Source organism: Hylaeus volcanicus, chromosome 4 (assembly GCF_026283585.1).
Source record: "Hylaeus volcanicus isolate JK05 chromosome 4, UHH_iyHylVolc1.0_haploid, whole genome shotgun sequence".
NCBI lineage: Eukaryota > Metazoa > Arthropoda > Insecta > Hymenoptera > Colletidae > Hylaeus > Hylaeus volcanicus.
The window spans coordinates 26318211-26334755 of record NC_071979.1 but is presented as its reverse complement, the minus strand read 5'-3'; the positions used below and the strand labels follow the sequence as shown (position 1 = coordinate 26334755).

Sequence of the window (16545 nt, the reverse complement as noted above, 5' to 3'; positions counted from 1 at the left end):
TCCTCATTCCTTTCCCAGTCGGCTACGACGACCGTCCGTCCACAGTCCACGAAAACTTTATTGCTTTTCCCTCAAAGTTTTTGGCAGGCTCTCCGGGCCACGTAGAAAACAGCCACATAACGTAAAGTTTAGGTAATATGCTGCTCCACAATTCATCGTCTTTCCCCGTTTTGCAATTGCACGCCATAAATCGCGGGACGCGAAATACCGACGGCGACCGATTCGAAACCACGAGTTGTTGCGTCCATCCACGATGCTCCTCGACATTCCAAGTTTCATGCTTTTATTATTCAATATATACATGCACAAATAAACGTACCAAATGTGAAAAATTTATGTCAACTACTGTCACCACAAAAAAATCATGAAAATTGCCTTGAAACCGGTACAAATAATAGAGTACCCCATCAAACTCAACTTGCTTTCGCTTGTTCTAGGATTTCCTAGCCACTCGAATAAAAAAACAGAACGGAATACCCTAGAACTAATAGACGAACGCGTGGCATTGAGTCAGCGGCCGTTTCCGAGCCTGGTCGGTTAACCGTTTCCACGGAGAATCGCAGCATTATAGCAGCGCAAACTGGCGACGACGGCGTCTCGCTGGGTGCGAAGCTGTGAGAATTTCAACAGTTCGCAGGAAGGGATGAGAGAGAGATGGCCACCACCTCCCCTTCCATGCGTCTGAGCTTATAAAAGATATATCCAGTGCGGATAAGCCATTAGTGCAAGAGAACGAAGGAACGCAGCGTCGGCGTCGAGTGGGTCGTCACACAAAGCCAGAAGATGGTCAGTTCACTGGTAATAATATTGTGTACGCGGGCAGATCGACGTTGTCGCATGAAAACCTATTAATTGGGGGAAGAGTGAACGGTCTGGCGCGATGCCAGCAATTCCTCGATCGATTTTTCCATATCGGATATCAATTGACAGACGATAGGAGAATTAAATCGTGGCGCGCCTCTATCGCGATTCGTCCCGCGGTACTCTCAGTCGTTTTCTACAGTGAAGTCTAGTTGATCGAATGCGGCGTTTATACGAGGTGTGCTAAAATTTACGGCTCAAACATTCGATGCGGTTAGTACTCGCCGGGAGAAGCAGGAAAGTGATAAGTAAGCAAAGAATTTCCTTGATTCTTTTGCTTCGAGTAGTTATATTTATTTGTAAATCTACGCCGATTAAGTATATTGCGTTGGATTTGCTTTCCATCTTCTCAAAGTAGCACTGCTTATATTTATTTGGAAAAGGTACGTTTATTTTCTCATAAATTCTTCTCTATAAATTTACCAAGCCTGGACAATTACAATTAAAATTCCATTGTGAAAATAGTCTTTCTAAATATCGCGCAGTGATGGTTATCCCCAATTTTAGCACGGCTTGTATAACGCGAAACTTTGTGAATGTTCAAAGAGATAATGGATATTGATGGTCGGTTTCTCTATTTCAGGATGACACGGAACAAGTGAAAAGTGAGTAGCCCTCGAAATTGACCGCTCCGACTATTAACACTGTCTCTACAGAGAAATTATTCAAAAGCTTTTAAATACAGCATCTACCTACTACGATCTAATGACCGTGTTTTCGGTTAATTTATGATACGTGCTTTGGTCAAATTACAATATCCAATTTGGGGAAACAGACAGCCTTTTATCTCCTTCGTGTTCTGACCACAGTTTTTTGTACGTACCAGTTTCAAAGAAAATTTATCATCAATGATCTAATTTTTCGAATGCACAAGTTGATGTCAATTTAAACTAGTATACTCCGCGAGACTTTTTTTTTTTTACCTATTTAATACATATTTGGAATTTTTGACTTTTAAAATCAACATGTAGATATTTCACCCACTGGTTCGTGTCTTTCAACTTTCCAGTATACCTAGTACGTTCCTCTTTCAAACTCGATTTAAAAGTTATACAATTTTATGAACAATCGCGCGCGCATCTGCGTACAGGTGACTAATTAGCCACTTAGAGATGTGTTAATTGGTGAAAACGAGGCGGCGCGGAATCTCCGTTGGCGTGTAAATAGACGCCGCGCCGCCATGCAGTGCCCGTATATCATTGGTTGCGCGTCGCGTCAACAAGTACGGTTTATTCGTCGAAGGAAGGTCGCTGGTGTCTGAAATTTAGGTCGTGGCCGATGTGTATTTTATGTCGCCCAGACGCAAACTATACCGATATCAAAGGGAGCGTCCACGGCACCATTGCTCATTAAGATTTGTCATCGCAGCACGGTCAGACTCGATCACCTGCCAAATCGCATCGCGAGTGGAAACGAATCGATTATTTATTCGTTTATTTCGTTTAGGAACGGGATCAACCATAGAGAATTACGAGATACTTGAATAAAAAGAAATTAATACTAACATTCATTTAAAAGTGTTTAGAACTTCCTTCTTCCTTGAAACTTTTTACGAAAGGATTACACCCACCACCTGTACTCTTCAACTGTAGGAAAAATGAAATCGATATGTTCATTAGCTTCTGAGAAAGCAGTTTGTAATATTTTATATAGGTCGCCCTGTGTATATTATTTAAGTACATGCTCAAGCAACAATGTAATTCTCTATACATATATTAATTTTGTTACACCACGGGATTCATCTCGTTGATATGTGAATGGAAATCAATGGAAATGGACTATACAGTGAATGTAAATTATTAGTATTCGATATAGTATTCAATGAATCTGCACTACAATGTTGTGTGCTCACATTCACCAGTGAAAGTGTGGATGCTCGATAACAATTGCACCATTTTGAAAATGCCAACGTTTTTAATTCAATGCTCGTGTAAACAATGACTGTCGGTGTCACCAGACAGTAATTAATATGAAATCATAATTTATTAAAAGGAAACGAAGCTAGTTCGGCTGCCTTATTCGCAATGCGTACGCATACTCAACAAATCATACTTTTAAAGAATGGTGCAATTTCTATGGGCCCTATTGTCTTTCCACTGGCAGTCATTAGTCAATGTTGCACAATATGATCATCCATGCGCAGCTGTTAGCAATTACTAGAAACTTTCTATTGTTCTAGAAAACAGCACCAAACCAACCCAGATCATTACTCTTTCCTCAGAAGGGTCTGCGTTGGGCTGGTTCTGTTCTCGAGACAATGAAAGATTTTACAACAATCCGAATAACAATTTCTGTGTTTCAATAAAACCACGGTTGCATTCACAGTGACGCACAGGACCATAATTCTGACAATACCGAAGCACGGGTCCATAATCGTGCTCGTAGATTGGATTCCTCGATGGAGTTTCACGGAGAGTTGTGAGGTCTTGTGCGTGTCCCGCGTCCGCCCACGCGTTTCTGTCGGCACGCGTTGCGCAATCAGACTTCCTATCGCAAAATAAACCGCTGATTGACTCGGCCGCGTTATATTAATACACGCGGCTCTGGCACCGTGTGTAAATAAATGCCAGTGGCCTGACCGAAGATACGTTCTCCCAGCTCGCGTTACGCGCTGCTCTAGAATTTTCGTGGAATTTCCTAATTCTGGTGTCGCGAAGACATAGCGCGGCTAGAAAGTTTAAGGGGCTCGTCAAGCCTCCCGATGCTAGAAATGAACCTTCCTTTGGACGTTACATCGCTGGAAATTTTATCATTGTTATGAAATTTCTTACAAAACGTGGTTGAAAGTAATATATTAAAGTAATCAATTAAAATTATTCTTATATATCAAAATTCTTATCTTTGATCTTTGAGTGCTTTTCGCGCAAGTTTCGCGAGAAACCTAATCAACGAGACAATAAATTGTCTGAAACTAGTACGTATTGGAAAAGATATGGCGAGCACGAAGCTTAAGCTTCATCGTTTCGCAGTGCCATCGTAACTGTGATTCGTTGTATTTTATAGTGCTCAAGAGGGCTTTCTCCATGTTCGACTCCGCCAAGTCGGGAAGGATCGAGAAGGAAAAAGTTCGGACGATCCTGAACACCCTGGGGCACACTTTCGACGACCACGAGCTCGAGGTGCTGCTCAAGCAAGAGGACGACGACGGTATTGTATATCCGACTTTCGAGAGTTTCAATTGCCACGAGCGGCGCCAGCTCTGGCCAGATTCCATTGCCATTCCGTGCGTTTTATAAGCGACTTTTGGGCCGGTGCTGGCGCTTCGTCGATCGATGCCTACGTGTCGACCTAACCGGGGCCAAATTATTTATGATACAATGTCCAGTGACGTATAGAGGTAACGAAAGTTGCACGACAGGGATGCGAAAACATCAGCTTTCCAAGTCGAAGAGATCTTTGCTAGACGAACTTTGAGGTATCGGCCCGTCGATCTTAATACTTTTGACAATATGCGTTTCAGAATTAAAGATGGAACCGCTAAAGTCTAACATAGCTATAAAAAAAAAGAAATAATGAACGGTTAGATTTAAAATTCATAAGGACAAAGAACTCGGAGCAATTCGAACGTGAATATGTTTGCCGTTTTTTTTAATTAGGCCATCCTATGTTATTGCGCAAGCAACTCGTCGGTCAGGAGTAAATATCTCGTAAGAAGATAAAAAGGGCCGACTAGTCAATTTAAAAGTACTAAGTTCACTCGACCGACGGCGAGTGGTCGTTGTTAATCCGGATAGCGGCGAAGTAGCAACTTTGCGCAGTCCTTAATGCTGTTGCGAAGTGGTTGGCGAAGTATCTTTCAACTAAGAACTTCACCGTGGACTCGCCAGCTAACAGCTTCATTTCAACGAAACAAGTACGATTCATTGGTCTAAAGTGAACAATAATACTATATATTAATTGAGAACAAGAGATAATTTTACAAACAGACCAGAATTTATTTATAAAACGTCAAAAATATTTCACACCGTTTACGATGACAATCACGCGTGAGTTTATTGTAACGAACAGCTAATTAATTTCATTTAATACTGTATTCCTACTCCTCGTATATTATTCCATTGGAATTTTGCCCATCTCTGCGTCACACACGTGGCAAAACGTGGCATGATTCATGTAACTCGCGCAAGACATTACCGCGTTCTGCAAAGCGCAGCGAACCCTGTTAAGTTTCTTTTCGTATCTGATTTTCACTGCAGCCACCGTTCCGGGATACACGAATGCACCGGACCGATCGCGAGGAACGATAGTCTGTTGTCCTTTACAAATTTCAAATTTATTCCCCGGCCTCGCGTAAACGGAACCGCCTTGGACGGCTACCAAGTATATTGTCCCGGATGTTTTCCTATCGATAAAAAGCGACCGCGAATCGGAAACGAAATGGAGGCCCCGAGGAGAGTTGTTTACATCGGCAACGATCGGCGGAGAGGGGAGACGAGGGTGTCTTTCTCCGCGGCGGGATAGTGGTTTTTTAATCGTGGACCGTCCCGGCTTTCAGGCAGCGGTAAATTAAACTTCGACTCGTTCTTCCGGGTGGCCTCTCACTTCCAAGAGGAGGACGACGAGGCGCTGCAGAAGGAACTGAAAGAGGCTTTCAGGCTCTACGACAAGGAAGGCAACGGCTATATTCCCACCAGCTCTTTGCGGGAGATCCTCGCCGCCCTTGACGACCAGATAACGCCTGATCAAATGGACGGCATGATCGCTGAAATTGATACCGACGGCTCCGGCACTGTTGACTTTGACGGTGAGCACGCTCTGCTTTCTTCATTTTCCACGGTTGCCTCGTGGAAAACGATCGGACGATGACGTCTTCGCGTGCGTTTTATTCAAAGAACTATTATCGTACGTAAAGGAAAAAGAAAAGGTTTTCTTTCAGAATTTTTATTTCACGTAACAAAAAATTGTGGAACTAATAAATAAAATCTTGTTTGTTCATTTTTAATCATTTCTTTGTTGGCGTAGCCGCACGAAACGTGTTTTATTTTCCACGATTTTCCATTTGAAATATAAATTCTATTCGATAATTCTAAATATGCACATAGATTAATCACCGCTTCCATCATTTTTCCTAACTCGCCACTAGTATTCTGAGCGCAACGAACCCCCTGTAACGTTTACGACCGCCAGCAGGTACGTCTTAATTACGTGAAGCTCTTTTGGCAGCGGAAAATCTCACGAAGCAATGGGAATAGAAAGTTACGATATCGACGGGGCCAACTTTTTCGTTGGCTTCGCGTCTATAGAGCTCGTTACAGCGGTTCGTACGAGGGCTTGATTAAACCCCGAACGTCTTAATACCGGTCTTTCTAAAGCCCCTTTCAAAAAACTTGAAGGAAGAGGGGGGGAGAGGGGGCAGGCGGCGAAAAGGGGCAAGGATACGACCTACTTGCTTTCCAGGAGGAACATTCGTCGCGCAAGACGACGAAATGAAAAGGGTGCTCGTCCTCCGCGATCTTTAGAACCGCGTCGCACTCGATGATCCCATCGAGGAAGAATACACTGTTGAAACGAAGGCCGAACGTCTTGTTAACCGTGTCGATTGTTGTCTTTCAGAGTTCATGGAGATGATGACCGGCGATTAAACCTCAACACGGACTCATTACCTCGGCGTGAAAGAAACGCTTGCATTTTCTTTCAACGATCCTGCAATATTGTCCGACGGCGCCGGCTCACCCACGACAATTGGGATCAGGATCGAAGGAACATCATCGAACATCGTTTCACCTGTACATTTGCGCATCATGTATCGACATCGTTAATTAAGTATTCGATTAAACGCTGTTTTCAAAGATCGCACGTTAGATGTTTTCATTCGAAATAAAATAACGGTATCAACTGTTTAATGTTCAGAAATTGAAGTAAAGTACAGAGAATTGTGTACGCGATCGAACAGAAAATGACAGCAGCAGTTTATCTTCATTTTAAAACCGAAACAATGATTTGTGTCCAAGAAACTCAAACTTCTAATAGAAGAATGGCGACTAAATCGAAAATCGATGAAACCTACGTGGTCTGCGGTGTGAAAAATTCAAATAAAAATAAGGGATTGGTTTCTACGTTAAAGTTCATGCAACAGAGAGTCGACGTAGCCGCATTTTTATTACACCCGGCCATGTGTGGCGAATGGACATACACAGCCGGGGATCACGGTGCCACCTCGAGTCCATCGGAAGCTGAGAAAATATTCGAATCGGTTTCCTTTCTCGCGGCGGCGCGTGAAAATAGGTCTCGCCTCGAAGTTTCGTCGGATCGCCCTCGGTGCGCCTAATAATTTCCTGTCTCCTCGGAAGCGGGGGAAAGTTGCAGGGTATATTAATCGAGAATCTCTGGCGAGCAAATCGCTGAGCGTGCAGGGGGCGCGTGTTCGAATTCCGTGAAGGCCACTTATTCGATCAACTCGGGCATCGACTCATGGCAAGGTTCGAGGTTCGTGCTTTATAGCTCCGTGGCGTGCATGTATCATTCGGGTTATCGAGCTTATAGACAACGATACCGCTTAGCTGGTAACTCGATAGCATCGAGCCGACGCGAACCGTCCATTGAAATTCCTTGCCTTTCCACCGATAGCTGAAGTTTCGAGTGTAAAATTCAGCAGAATGTCAAGCAGCTCTTTGGCAGCGAGATTCAACGACCGACGCAAAATTGTGATAGAAGGAGGGACACGAAATACGAACACTTACACGGTTTAGAGATCGTTTAAATTTGCTGTTTTAGTTTACTACGGGTGAGATGCTCAAGTGTTGTTTATCATATGCTTTGGGTTGGCCAGATAGTTCGTGCCAATTTTTAAAAAAAACTCAAAGATATATTCAGACCTGTACCACCTACCAAAAATCGGTACGAACTTTCCAGATAACCCAATAGCTTGTGTAACAAGAAAGACTCAAGAACAAATGTCCCTATAACCCGTAAGACGAGAAATGTACGGCATCATAAAGAGTTAAGCCTTAAGAGTTCTTTGAAGAGTTCTCATTGTTTTAATTTATTACGGTCGAGGTACCCCGGTGTTGTTTATAATAGCTTCGTCGGAACGAATGAACGTCCCTACAAACCACAAGGGAACGTACGGAATGAAATACACTTTTATTTGCTCGCTACTTTTTTGAAATCAAGAACAGTAATTTTATCTCGCGAATGAACCACTCTGCTCGCAGACAATGTTTCGAAATCTCCTGAATTTTCAGGTTCGTGAACGTTTCTCGCGGGGATAATACCCGCCAAGCGAACGGGTAGACTTAAACGTTCCTATTCGTTTCCAGGTGAAAATTTACGATGATCATAAATTGTCTTTTGCACGCCGTTTAAGGCGAGCGAAATAGGATCTCTAGCCTCGTTAATATTTCCAAAAGCTGTATGCATAATGAGAGGGATTCCAGCGGTATCCAACGACATTCTATTACGATAGAAATTCCACTTCTTATCCTTTATATACATCCGATGTAAAACGCATCATATTTTTTAAAAACGAACGACCTTCAAAAACGTCCGTTCAACGTAACAGACTGCAATAAATACCAAATAGTCGAAGATACATCGTAGAATTCCAAATTATAGAATTAAATTTAATACGACTGCAAAGGGTTAATATTTCCTAGAGAAGGGGCCAACTACGAGTATCGAGAATGGTTAACGCACCAGTGCCTGTATCGACGCAACGACAAATATAAATTTTCTGTCGAAGAAAATGGTGTTGCCAGAAGACCGACTCGACGATACATCCTCGCTCGAAGGAGAAGTCTCTGGCAATCTTCAAAGATGAAACTGTCGCCGAAGGATCGACAGAGTGAATGGGATTGAGCGAAGAGCCCACCGAGATCCAGGGAGAACGCCCAGGAACACCCTCGGCCGCCCATCTCCCATGCTCTGCTTTCGGCTTTTACCCCTCGCCGTCTCCATCTTTCTTCCCTTCCTTCCCTTTTCCTGGCCTCCCGTTTCTCTTTCCCACGCCAGCCAGGACCACGGCTCCATGCCTGGCCCCGACCGCTTCACCCACTCAAGTTTTGTCCGAGTGTTTGCAAGCGAGACCCGGAAACTGCTTCCGAAGGATCAATAATTGGGGCCAACTGCAACCGCCCTTGAAAAGCTAAACCCCCGTTGGGGAACGGGGTGATCGGTACGCCTTGAAAATGGACCCAAGGTCTCATTGCTCAGGGAGCACAGGCCCTACGGGGTGGTCAATAGAGTTGTAACAGTGTTTCTCAACCTAGACGACCTGACGCCCATTTCGTTTATATAGATCGCTGAAGATGGCCAAGAGAACTTGGTTTAAACGTTAAATTGACATTCTATTAATTAAAAATTGGAAAAAAGTCATGGCAAATTCGTAATTTTGTAAAGCACGACGTCTCGAAGGTTTCGAAACACTTCGACCAAATTTCCAAGGCGGTCTACGACGGGGCAAAATGAAAACGGGGGTCAAGTTGAATTTTTGGTCTCTTTCGCTCAAGTTTTCCTTTTTTCCATGTATTTCTGAAGGGTTACGTTGCTTTCCGTTTGAAAACAGAAGTACGTTCTCGTTCCCGAGGGGAAAATTACTCTATATGTGTCCCGTTGCAAAAGTGTGGCAAGACTTGTCACGCTGAGAAACAAAAGAGAGGGGTGTATATATACTCCGTGAAGAGCAATTACGATAATTGCGACCTGGATTGCCCGTCTTTATACCAGCGACGACGTCATACGCTACGTTTCCGTTTGCCGTGTATCGTGCGAGCACGTCGCGACGTAAACTTAAACAACTTGCCGCTTACCTCGATGGAATTTTATTTTATTCCTTAATAACGAGATAATTCGAATTTGTAAAGTCCGTTGAGTTTAACGGATGGACGACCATCGATCGACGCTGATCGACGGATACTTGATGCATTCCACAGAAGAAAACAACTTGACAGATGGCCACGTGACACGTGCGTGCTAGACTTAGATGTATACAATTATTAGTTGAATAAATTTTGTTCTCGAATAAAAATATTGACACAAGAAGAAAATCACGAAAGTTCAAGTAACATGCATTTGTATAATTATTCGGAATAAAAATTTTGAAAAGAGACCTTTGCCAGATAAGTTAAATGGTATGTCCGATATCTTGAATATTTGATTTCATAAAATATTTGAAACATTTGAAATACACGAAGATAAACACTACAAACTGTGGATGAATTCCTCAACGACCACGATTACAGAGATTAATATCACAATCCAACGGCGTCATCGGTCTTGAAACGGAACACGAAAGATCCAGCAAACGGGAAAGGGACGGAATGAGCATGGAGAACATCGTGACCTTGGAACATGTCACTGCACTTAGGCTACGGGGCGAGAAGCGACTCGGACTCGATTAATAATTAAAGCAACGGCCGCGACGACATCGAGGAAGAAGGGTGCAGCCGGGCTATCGATCGTCGTCCTCAACCCGAACCATCCTCAACCTGAACCTACTGCTTGCCCCACTACATTCAAAGGCTCTCTCCGTCGTCTCTCTCTTTATTGCTTTTATACCCAACGACTACTTGTCAGAAGGGTGCTCCGAACGAGGGCCTAGGATGCCATTCACCCTGACTTTCTTCTCTCTAATCCGCGGCGCTGGGCGCTTTTTCGGCTCGTTTGTTTCCGAAAGTGGCTCTTTCTCGTTCCCAAAATGGATCCTGCCCGGTGGCGACGCGCTCATATATTTTGCCACGCGAGAGGAATTCCGTCCCGGCACCCCGGAAGCGATTGATCGACCCCGTCCACCGACCAAACTCGCAACGGGGACAGTATCGATGGCTCCGCGAACGGAATATTTTTCTCGCTACGTGAACGGTCTGTCGATATCAGCCAGCGTTCGAGGCCCGTTCGAAGACCCGTCGATGGATGCGTTGGGTCGACTGATAATCGTCGTTTCTGATATTCTGCACGCTATAATGAAATACTCCTATTACATATCTAACTACATACTTTGACACTGTGGTAAGTGACTTAACCCATTCACTGGCAGGAAAATTTAAAGCGTTTTGCGTTGGGCGCCAAGATTTCTTCAATCTTCTTTTGCAATAATTCGTGACTCGAAAGGCTATAAACTTATAGTCCACATAATGGAACAACAAGTGGTTAACGCTAATTTTTACTTAATACTTATGCTAAATGAAGTTCCGTCTATTTATCATCATTCCGACCATCGGTATACTGCTGGATAAACTACCGATAGCCCAGACTGCCTATTTCTCAGAAATTTTCCTACCCTACCAAGAAATACTCATCGCGAACTGCTATACGCTGTCGTTGCTCGTGACCTATTGCCTCTAAACAAAATTTCTTGAATCCGAGCTGGTGCCTGCGTTGGATGGCCGTTTCTTCGAACGAAGGTGGCCAGGAATCGCCTGGGGGACACGTTCGATTCGTGTCGAAAAGCGCAGCCGTGACACCACACCCCGTCGCTCGCATTGCAGTTCGGTGGTGTCGGGGATAAAACGATCCCCGTCTAAATAGCCCGAGGTTCGCGGTTCGCGTAATTAATATGCAAAGCCGCGGGGAACCGCTGCGGACGAAGGAAACGATGACTGAAAGTCGAGGCGGGAATAAATTACGAGATTCGCAGGAGATTCGTTTCCGAGGAGCGCGGAATGAAAGTGGGCGGGTAACGCGCAACCCTTTTACGCCCTGGGTGTCTTTGTTCAGCCAGCTGAATCTGCCCGAGAGTGTCGCCGAGCCTCTCGAAACAGATTTCCGCGCCACGGTAATTGCACACGAGTAATTGCACTACTACCCGAATATACGAAACGGAGTCGTTCCCACCACTACTTTCATTTATTCGGTGCCAGCGATCTTTTTCACCGAATTTCATCAGGTGATGTTAATTAACTTTTTTTTTTTTATATTGTATTCTATCATCGCGGGTGTGTTAAGAATGGATTGTGATAGATTTTTCTTCTCTTATCTTAATAGAACATCAGATTTGCCTGAAGTTTTGTTTAATTATTGATACTATTATTCCAAAATCTATATTTAATTTTAGCCCATAGCAGTCGACGACAAGCTGGACTCTTTGCGGAACTAAAATTGTGGTACGACACTTTGACGATATAAGAAGTATTCTCGGACGTTTATTTATACGTTTTATTTATACTTGGAAGATTTTAACTTTAGAACATTTCGAGTGATACTACCAACCGATCAGAATAAGAAACCGTTCGCTAAGCTCGTTTCGACCATAGGAAGTTAATATAAAAACATAAAATTGTCAATGGAAATTCCTTGTTATTGAATTAGAATTCGATATTTACTGATCTCGAGGTAAATTCATGATGCAGTATAAAAAAAAAAAAATAGGTACACCAATTTAAAATAATATCTAATTATTGATGTTGCGACCAAATGTAATTATGACAGTATTGCAAAACAGGAAAGTCAGTATAAGAAAGTTGAAAATGCAGAAAAGTAAACGGAAGGAAAATTGAAGAAAAAGAAGCAAATGTTGCGTGTCATTTTTCAAAGTAATCTTGGGCAAAATTTGCAAGTCAAGTCCAAGATTACTTTTCAGAACAATAATAATAACAATACATAACACCCATAATGTAAGAACTTTGTTCACTTCGAATTTTACTTTTCTCTTCTTTTCCTTCATTTTTTCTTTCTGTAACTTTTCCGCATTTTCATATCAACTTTCGTATTTTGCAAAACATTACATCCACAATTTACAGACCATGTTCCCCGTAAATTTACTTTCTTTCATTCGTTTTACCCTTCTCCAACATTCTTACTGATAGATCTCATTGATTTTCCCACTCGGCGTTAGAACTATTCCTCCTGCATCTCTTATAACGAATGCTTGAAACATTTTACCCTCAAGTAGATATTTCTTTGTCTATAAGATAATGCACCAGATTAACAACGCCTTTGCGACCTGAAGATCGAAGAAGCCCCGATCGAAGAACGTTTCGCCGCGAGCAACTTACGTCTCCAGGGTTTCGGGGGCATGAAATGTATCCCTGTCTATCGCGGGGCGTAAACAACGATGCGTCGCGCAAATAACACGCCTCGCGACGCCGTTTCGGTTCGCTTTTATCGAGAACGGCGTCGCGAAGTCTGCAAAGTTGGACGTCCCGTTGGGGAAGCTTACCCCGTTCTTGCGACCGATTCAGACGTGCGCCTGTTAATCGTGTACTTACTCTGATCCTCGCCAAAGAATCACTTCGCATTGTGTCTCGAAGAAGAAGAAGACGAAGAAGAAGAAGTAGTAGTAGTAGTAGAAGAAGAAAAAGAAGAAGAAGGTGAAAGAAAAAGAAAAGTAAAGATTAGGATGCACGTACACAGTGGTCTAAGGGTATGCAGGCGGTACAAAAGACATGCAAGTTCTACGGACACGTGTGATCGGCGAGGGATTCCACAGAGGGGTGCCTAAGGGTCGCATGCCTCATTCAACATTCCTGCGTTTCCGTGTGAAGAGAAAACCCGACAGCGTGCATGCACCATACGCGATCGTGTACCAGAGTTGGGCAGTGATTACTTAGCGGATGCTTTTCGAATAATCACTCACGACTGTCGGATTAATCAGTTACCATGTACTGCATTTCTGTGTCTCGAGGGCAGACTATGTCTAGTCTAAATCTTATAAAATTGACGTTACATCGCAAACACAGAATCGCGCTTTATAAGAAAATGGTCTGCCACCATGAATGAATCATTTGTAATCTATTATAGTTCATCGTTTCTGCCATGAATAAGTGTTGCAAACAATCGGTAGCCCAGCCTGGTATTTCTAACTGTCTCGACCCACCAAAGCTTCGCTTATGGTCGTGTAATCGGGCCCCGATAATTCGTCGATCTTGCTCCCAACGCTAATGGTGTGGCGATCATGATCGTAACGACGCACCACCTTGTAAACGATGAATTTCCGTTCACCCTGTAAACGGAGCACGAGAATCGCGCACGCGCTCTACGCATCTACGCACGAGCAAAGTAGTGTCTATGGTCTAAGTGTCTAGCTATGGTCCAGCTAATTAATATAGCTAGTAATTACTAATTCTCTCAGCTAGATGTGGATTATGTCAATTTTTGTTATGTACCTGGCTCAGGCTTCTAAAGCTACTTGTACTGGCGCTGCGGGCCTGTAAACACAAGTACAGTACAGGTCACCAATCACCACAACACTGCAGTTGGAAAAGAACAAATAGAGAAACACAGGTATAGTATACAGATACATAGAATAGATAGGGTTTACAAATGGTAAGAGAGCGTGTCTTTGGTAATCTGTTGAGATGGTAGACGCGGGTATAATTAGAGGTGACAGCTAGACAGGGAAAAGAACGTTGCTGTTATTGTAAATCGCTGGCACGGTGCTGCAGCAGGGACAGTCCCTTCTCGTGACAATCGTGACATCTGTCGATCCGAAGGACGATTTTTAGGTATGCGTTGTAACGAAAAAGGAAAACCAGTTTTAAATGAATATCGATATTTGATTTAACCCTTTGCACTCGAGAAGTGACTCTTGCTCACCACTACGTTTGACGCAGTAAATCAACCAGCAATAATGTTCGTTTAGGCGTCATTTCTATGGAACTCGAAGTACATATCAATAAAATGATTGAAAGGCCTCGAGAGCAAAGGATTAATGTCTGAAAAACAATTCTTTGTCGAAAATAAAATAAAATTCATGCAACAGAGGGTTAAGCTCACTTTTGAAAGATAAATACCAGTTTATAGAAAAAGGTGTGTCTAACATTTTTCTCTATCCGTGTCCAAAGTTCCATTTTTGGTTGCAATTGGTCGAATCTTTGTCAGATCGCAGGATTCGCGAAGGTTAATCAGAACGTCTGACCCAGTACGGACTGCGACTACGTCCAAGACCGATCTTTCGTTCTCCCTACAATGCATTCCTCGAGAAAAGACTTTCCGTGCTTACAATGGCAGTACGTGAATAGAGCTCGTGGATTTTGTTATATCCGTGAGTACGGTATCGTGGACGTACAGCGTATCAACAGCAGTGCACACCGAACATATACGACAGCATAGCGTGAGTTCTCAGTGTTGAACAGTTACGAGGCCAGTTTTCGTGTCTGTCACGGTTACGTGTAGCTCGTTTTTCTGTACAACCAAAGCATTCAGAAGAAGCGTAAGGACAGTATCTCGTGGCGGTGAAATAGAGCAGATGAAGGACTCGTGCTGATTCTTCGCGGAAATTCTCTACCGAGGTTCGTTTCACGTTTCGCGGCGATTGTGTCGTTCGCATGAATCTCAATCTCGTCGGAACGTTACGTTCGTTTCGTTCACTCGGTTACCATGGCGACTGTGGGACGATCGAGAAGTCGGTTGAGTGTTTAGAATTTTTTCGAGACAATATGTTATTTTATCTGTTACCTGAATAAAGGTCAACATTCTGCGGCTTTCTAGCTAATTACAATTCAGAACCATAATAGTCTGAGCTTCAACGCATCACTTTTTTGTGTACTACAGAAAAATATAGTAGAATATATTTAATAAATTCGGTACAAATATTTTCGTCCAGAAATGAAAAATTCCAAAATCCAACATAATTTTTTAATACATCAGTTCGGTGTAACCTTCTGACAGAATAATATTTCTAGCTAATAATGTCGCGTCACGATGATTATAATCATCCAAGTACTCTCTTTAAACTAGAAGCTGTCATTCTGTACTTGCTTCGCAATGCTTGAAATCTGCGTATAGAAATCAGAGGCAGGTGGCACTAATTGGGTACTTTTGACCAACATGTGTAATGCATTTTTATTTTTGTTGCACCACCGTAAAGCTTGTTAAACGTAAGAATCTATCTATTCAATTCACAAAAATAGAACTTACGGAATAGCATTTCAGTGTTCTTTCATAAAATGTAGAAGTGTATTTATACAAATGAAATTACAGGGAAGAATACTTTCGTTCCCTCGTTAACTGATAGTGGAAAATTTAAACCTCGCATAAAAAGTACCTTAACGACCGTCAATAAAATCTCCCGCGTAAACCGAAGGATCAGTGAATTCATTTCTTTCTCCTTGAAAGAAAATCACGTTGACTTAAGCCGGTTTTGTCGAAGGTAAAGAGATAATCTCTTCTTTATTCGCTGAACGAGTTTTTCGTTTCCTCCGTTTATATGCGTGGCGCCGCGATACGACGCATTGTTTGCACAGACGTAGAGCCAGTCTTGGTGGAAACTGGTAAGTTCGGAACGGTCGTGTCACAGTCTCGTGGCGCGAAAATATGTATAACCAGCACGTATAGAGTTCCCGGAGCCCGATAACGGGGCGCGACAGTAACTTACCAGGAAGCGAAACGGCCTGGTTAACGTAAACGAGACGCGATAAAACGACGGACGCTCCGGCGTCGAGATACGCCCGTGCTGGTTTACACGTTGTTGAAGGCTTTCGGGATTACTATTTTCACATGGTAGGAATATAATCCGAAGGAAATCGTGCCGTGAAAGTATCGCGCGGGAATATTCCCAACGGAACGTTCCGTTGGTCCAGAAACTCCCGATAAAAGATCCCCGAAAAATTGCGAGCATCCACGCCGGGCGGAGATAAGGAGCGTATCCTTATCGCTCTGGAGCAGGTACGATAATTGCTGACGTTCCTCCAGGTCACGGCTTGTATGCAAATGTACTGTTTCGGGTTCGATGTGTTCCAAGAGGCAAGTAAAGTAGTACAAAAGAAATTTCTCTGACATGTTTGATGAGATTGATAAGGTCGGTAGACT

At 43.1% G+C, this 16545-nt stretch overlaps 2 protein-coding genes across 7 annotated transcripts in view; one reads left to right on the top strand and one right to left on the bottom strand.

Moving 5' to 3' along the window:
- The window catches only part of LOC128875835 (neo-calmodulin-like), an 89247-nt gene that overhangs the window by 15071 nt on the left and 57631 nt on the right, over nt 1-16545 (bottom strand). For 2 of the 5 annotated variants that reach the window (XM_054121751.1, XM_054121754.1), the window contains one exon: nt 13902-13943. The exons of the other annotated variants lie outside the window; for them this stretch is intronic. In XM_054121751.1, coding sequence (XP_053977726.1) covers nt 13902-13943 — 42 coding nt within the window. The remainder of the gene's footprint in view (nt 1-13901; nt 13944-16545) is intronic. 5 annotated transcript variants of the gene reach the window in all.
- LOC128875837 (troponin C-like) lies at nt 535-8393 on the top strand. Of its 2 annotated transcripts, none has more exons than XM_054121758.1 (5): nt 535-798; nt 1445-1466; nt 3865-4008; nt 5357-5605; nt 6415-8393. In XM_054121758.1, exons 1-5 carry the CDS (start codon nt 784-786, stop codon nt 6441-6443), a joined length of 459 nt encoding a protein of 152 aa, XP_053977733.1. In that variant the 5' UTR covers nt 535-783; the 3' UTR covers nt 6444-8393. The 2 variants fall into 2 exon arrangements, with proteins under 2 accessions (XP_053977733.1, XP_053977734.1); XM_054121759.1 differs by having other exon boundaries at nt 544-786; nt 6415-8376.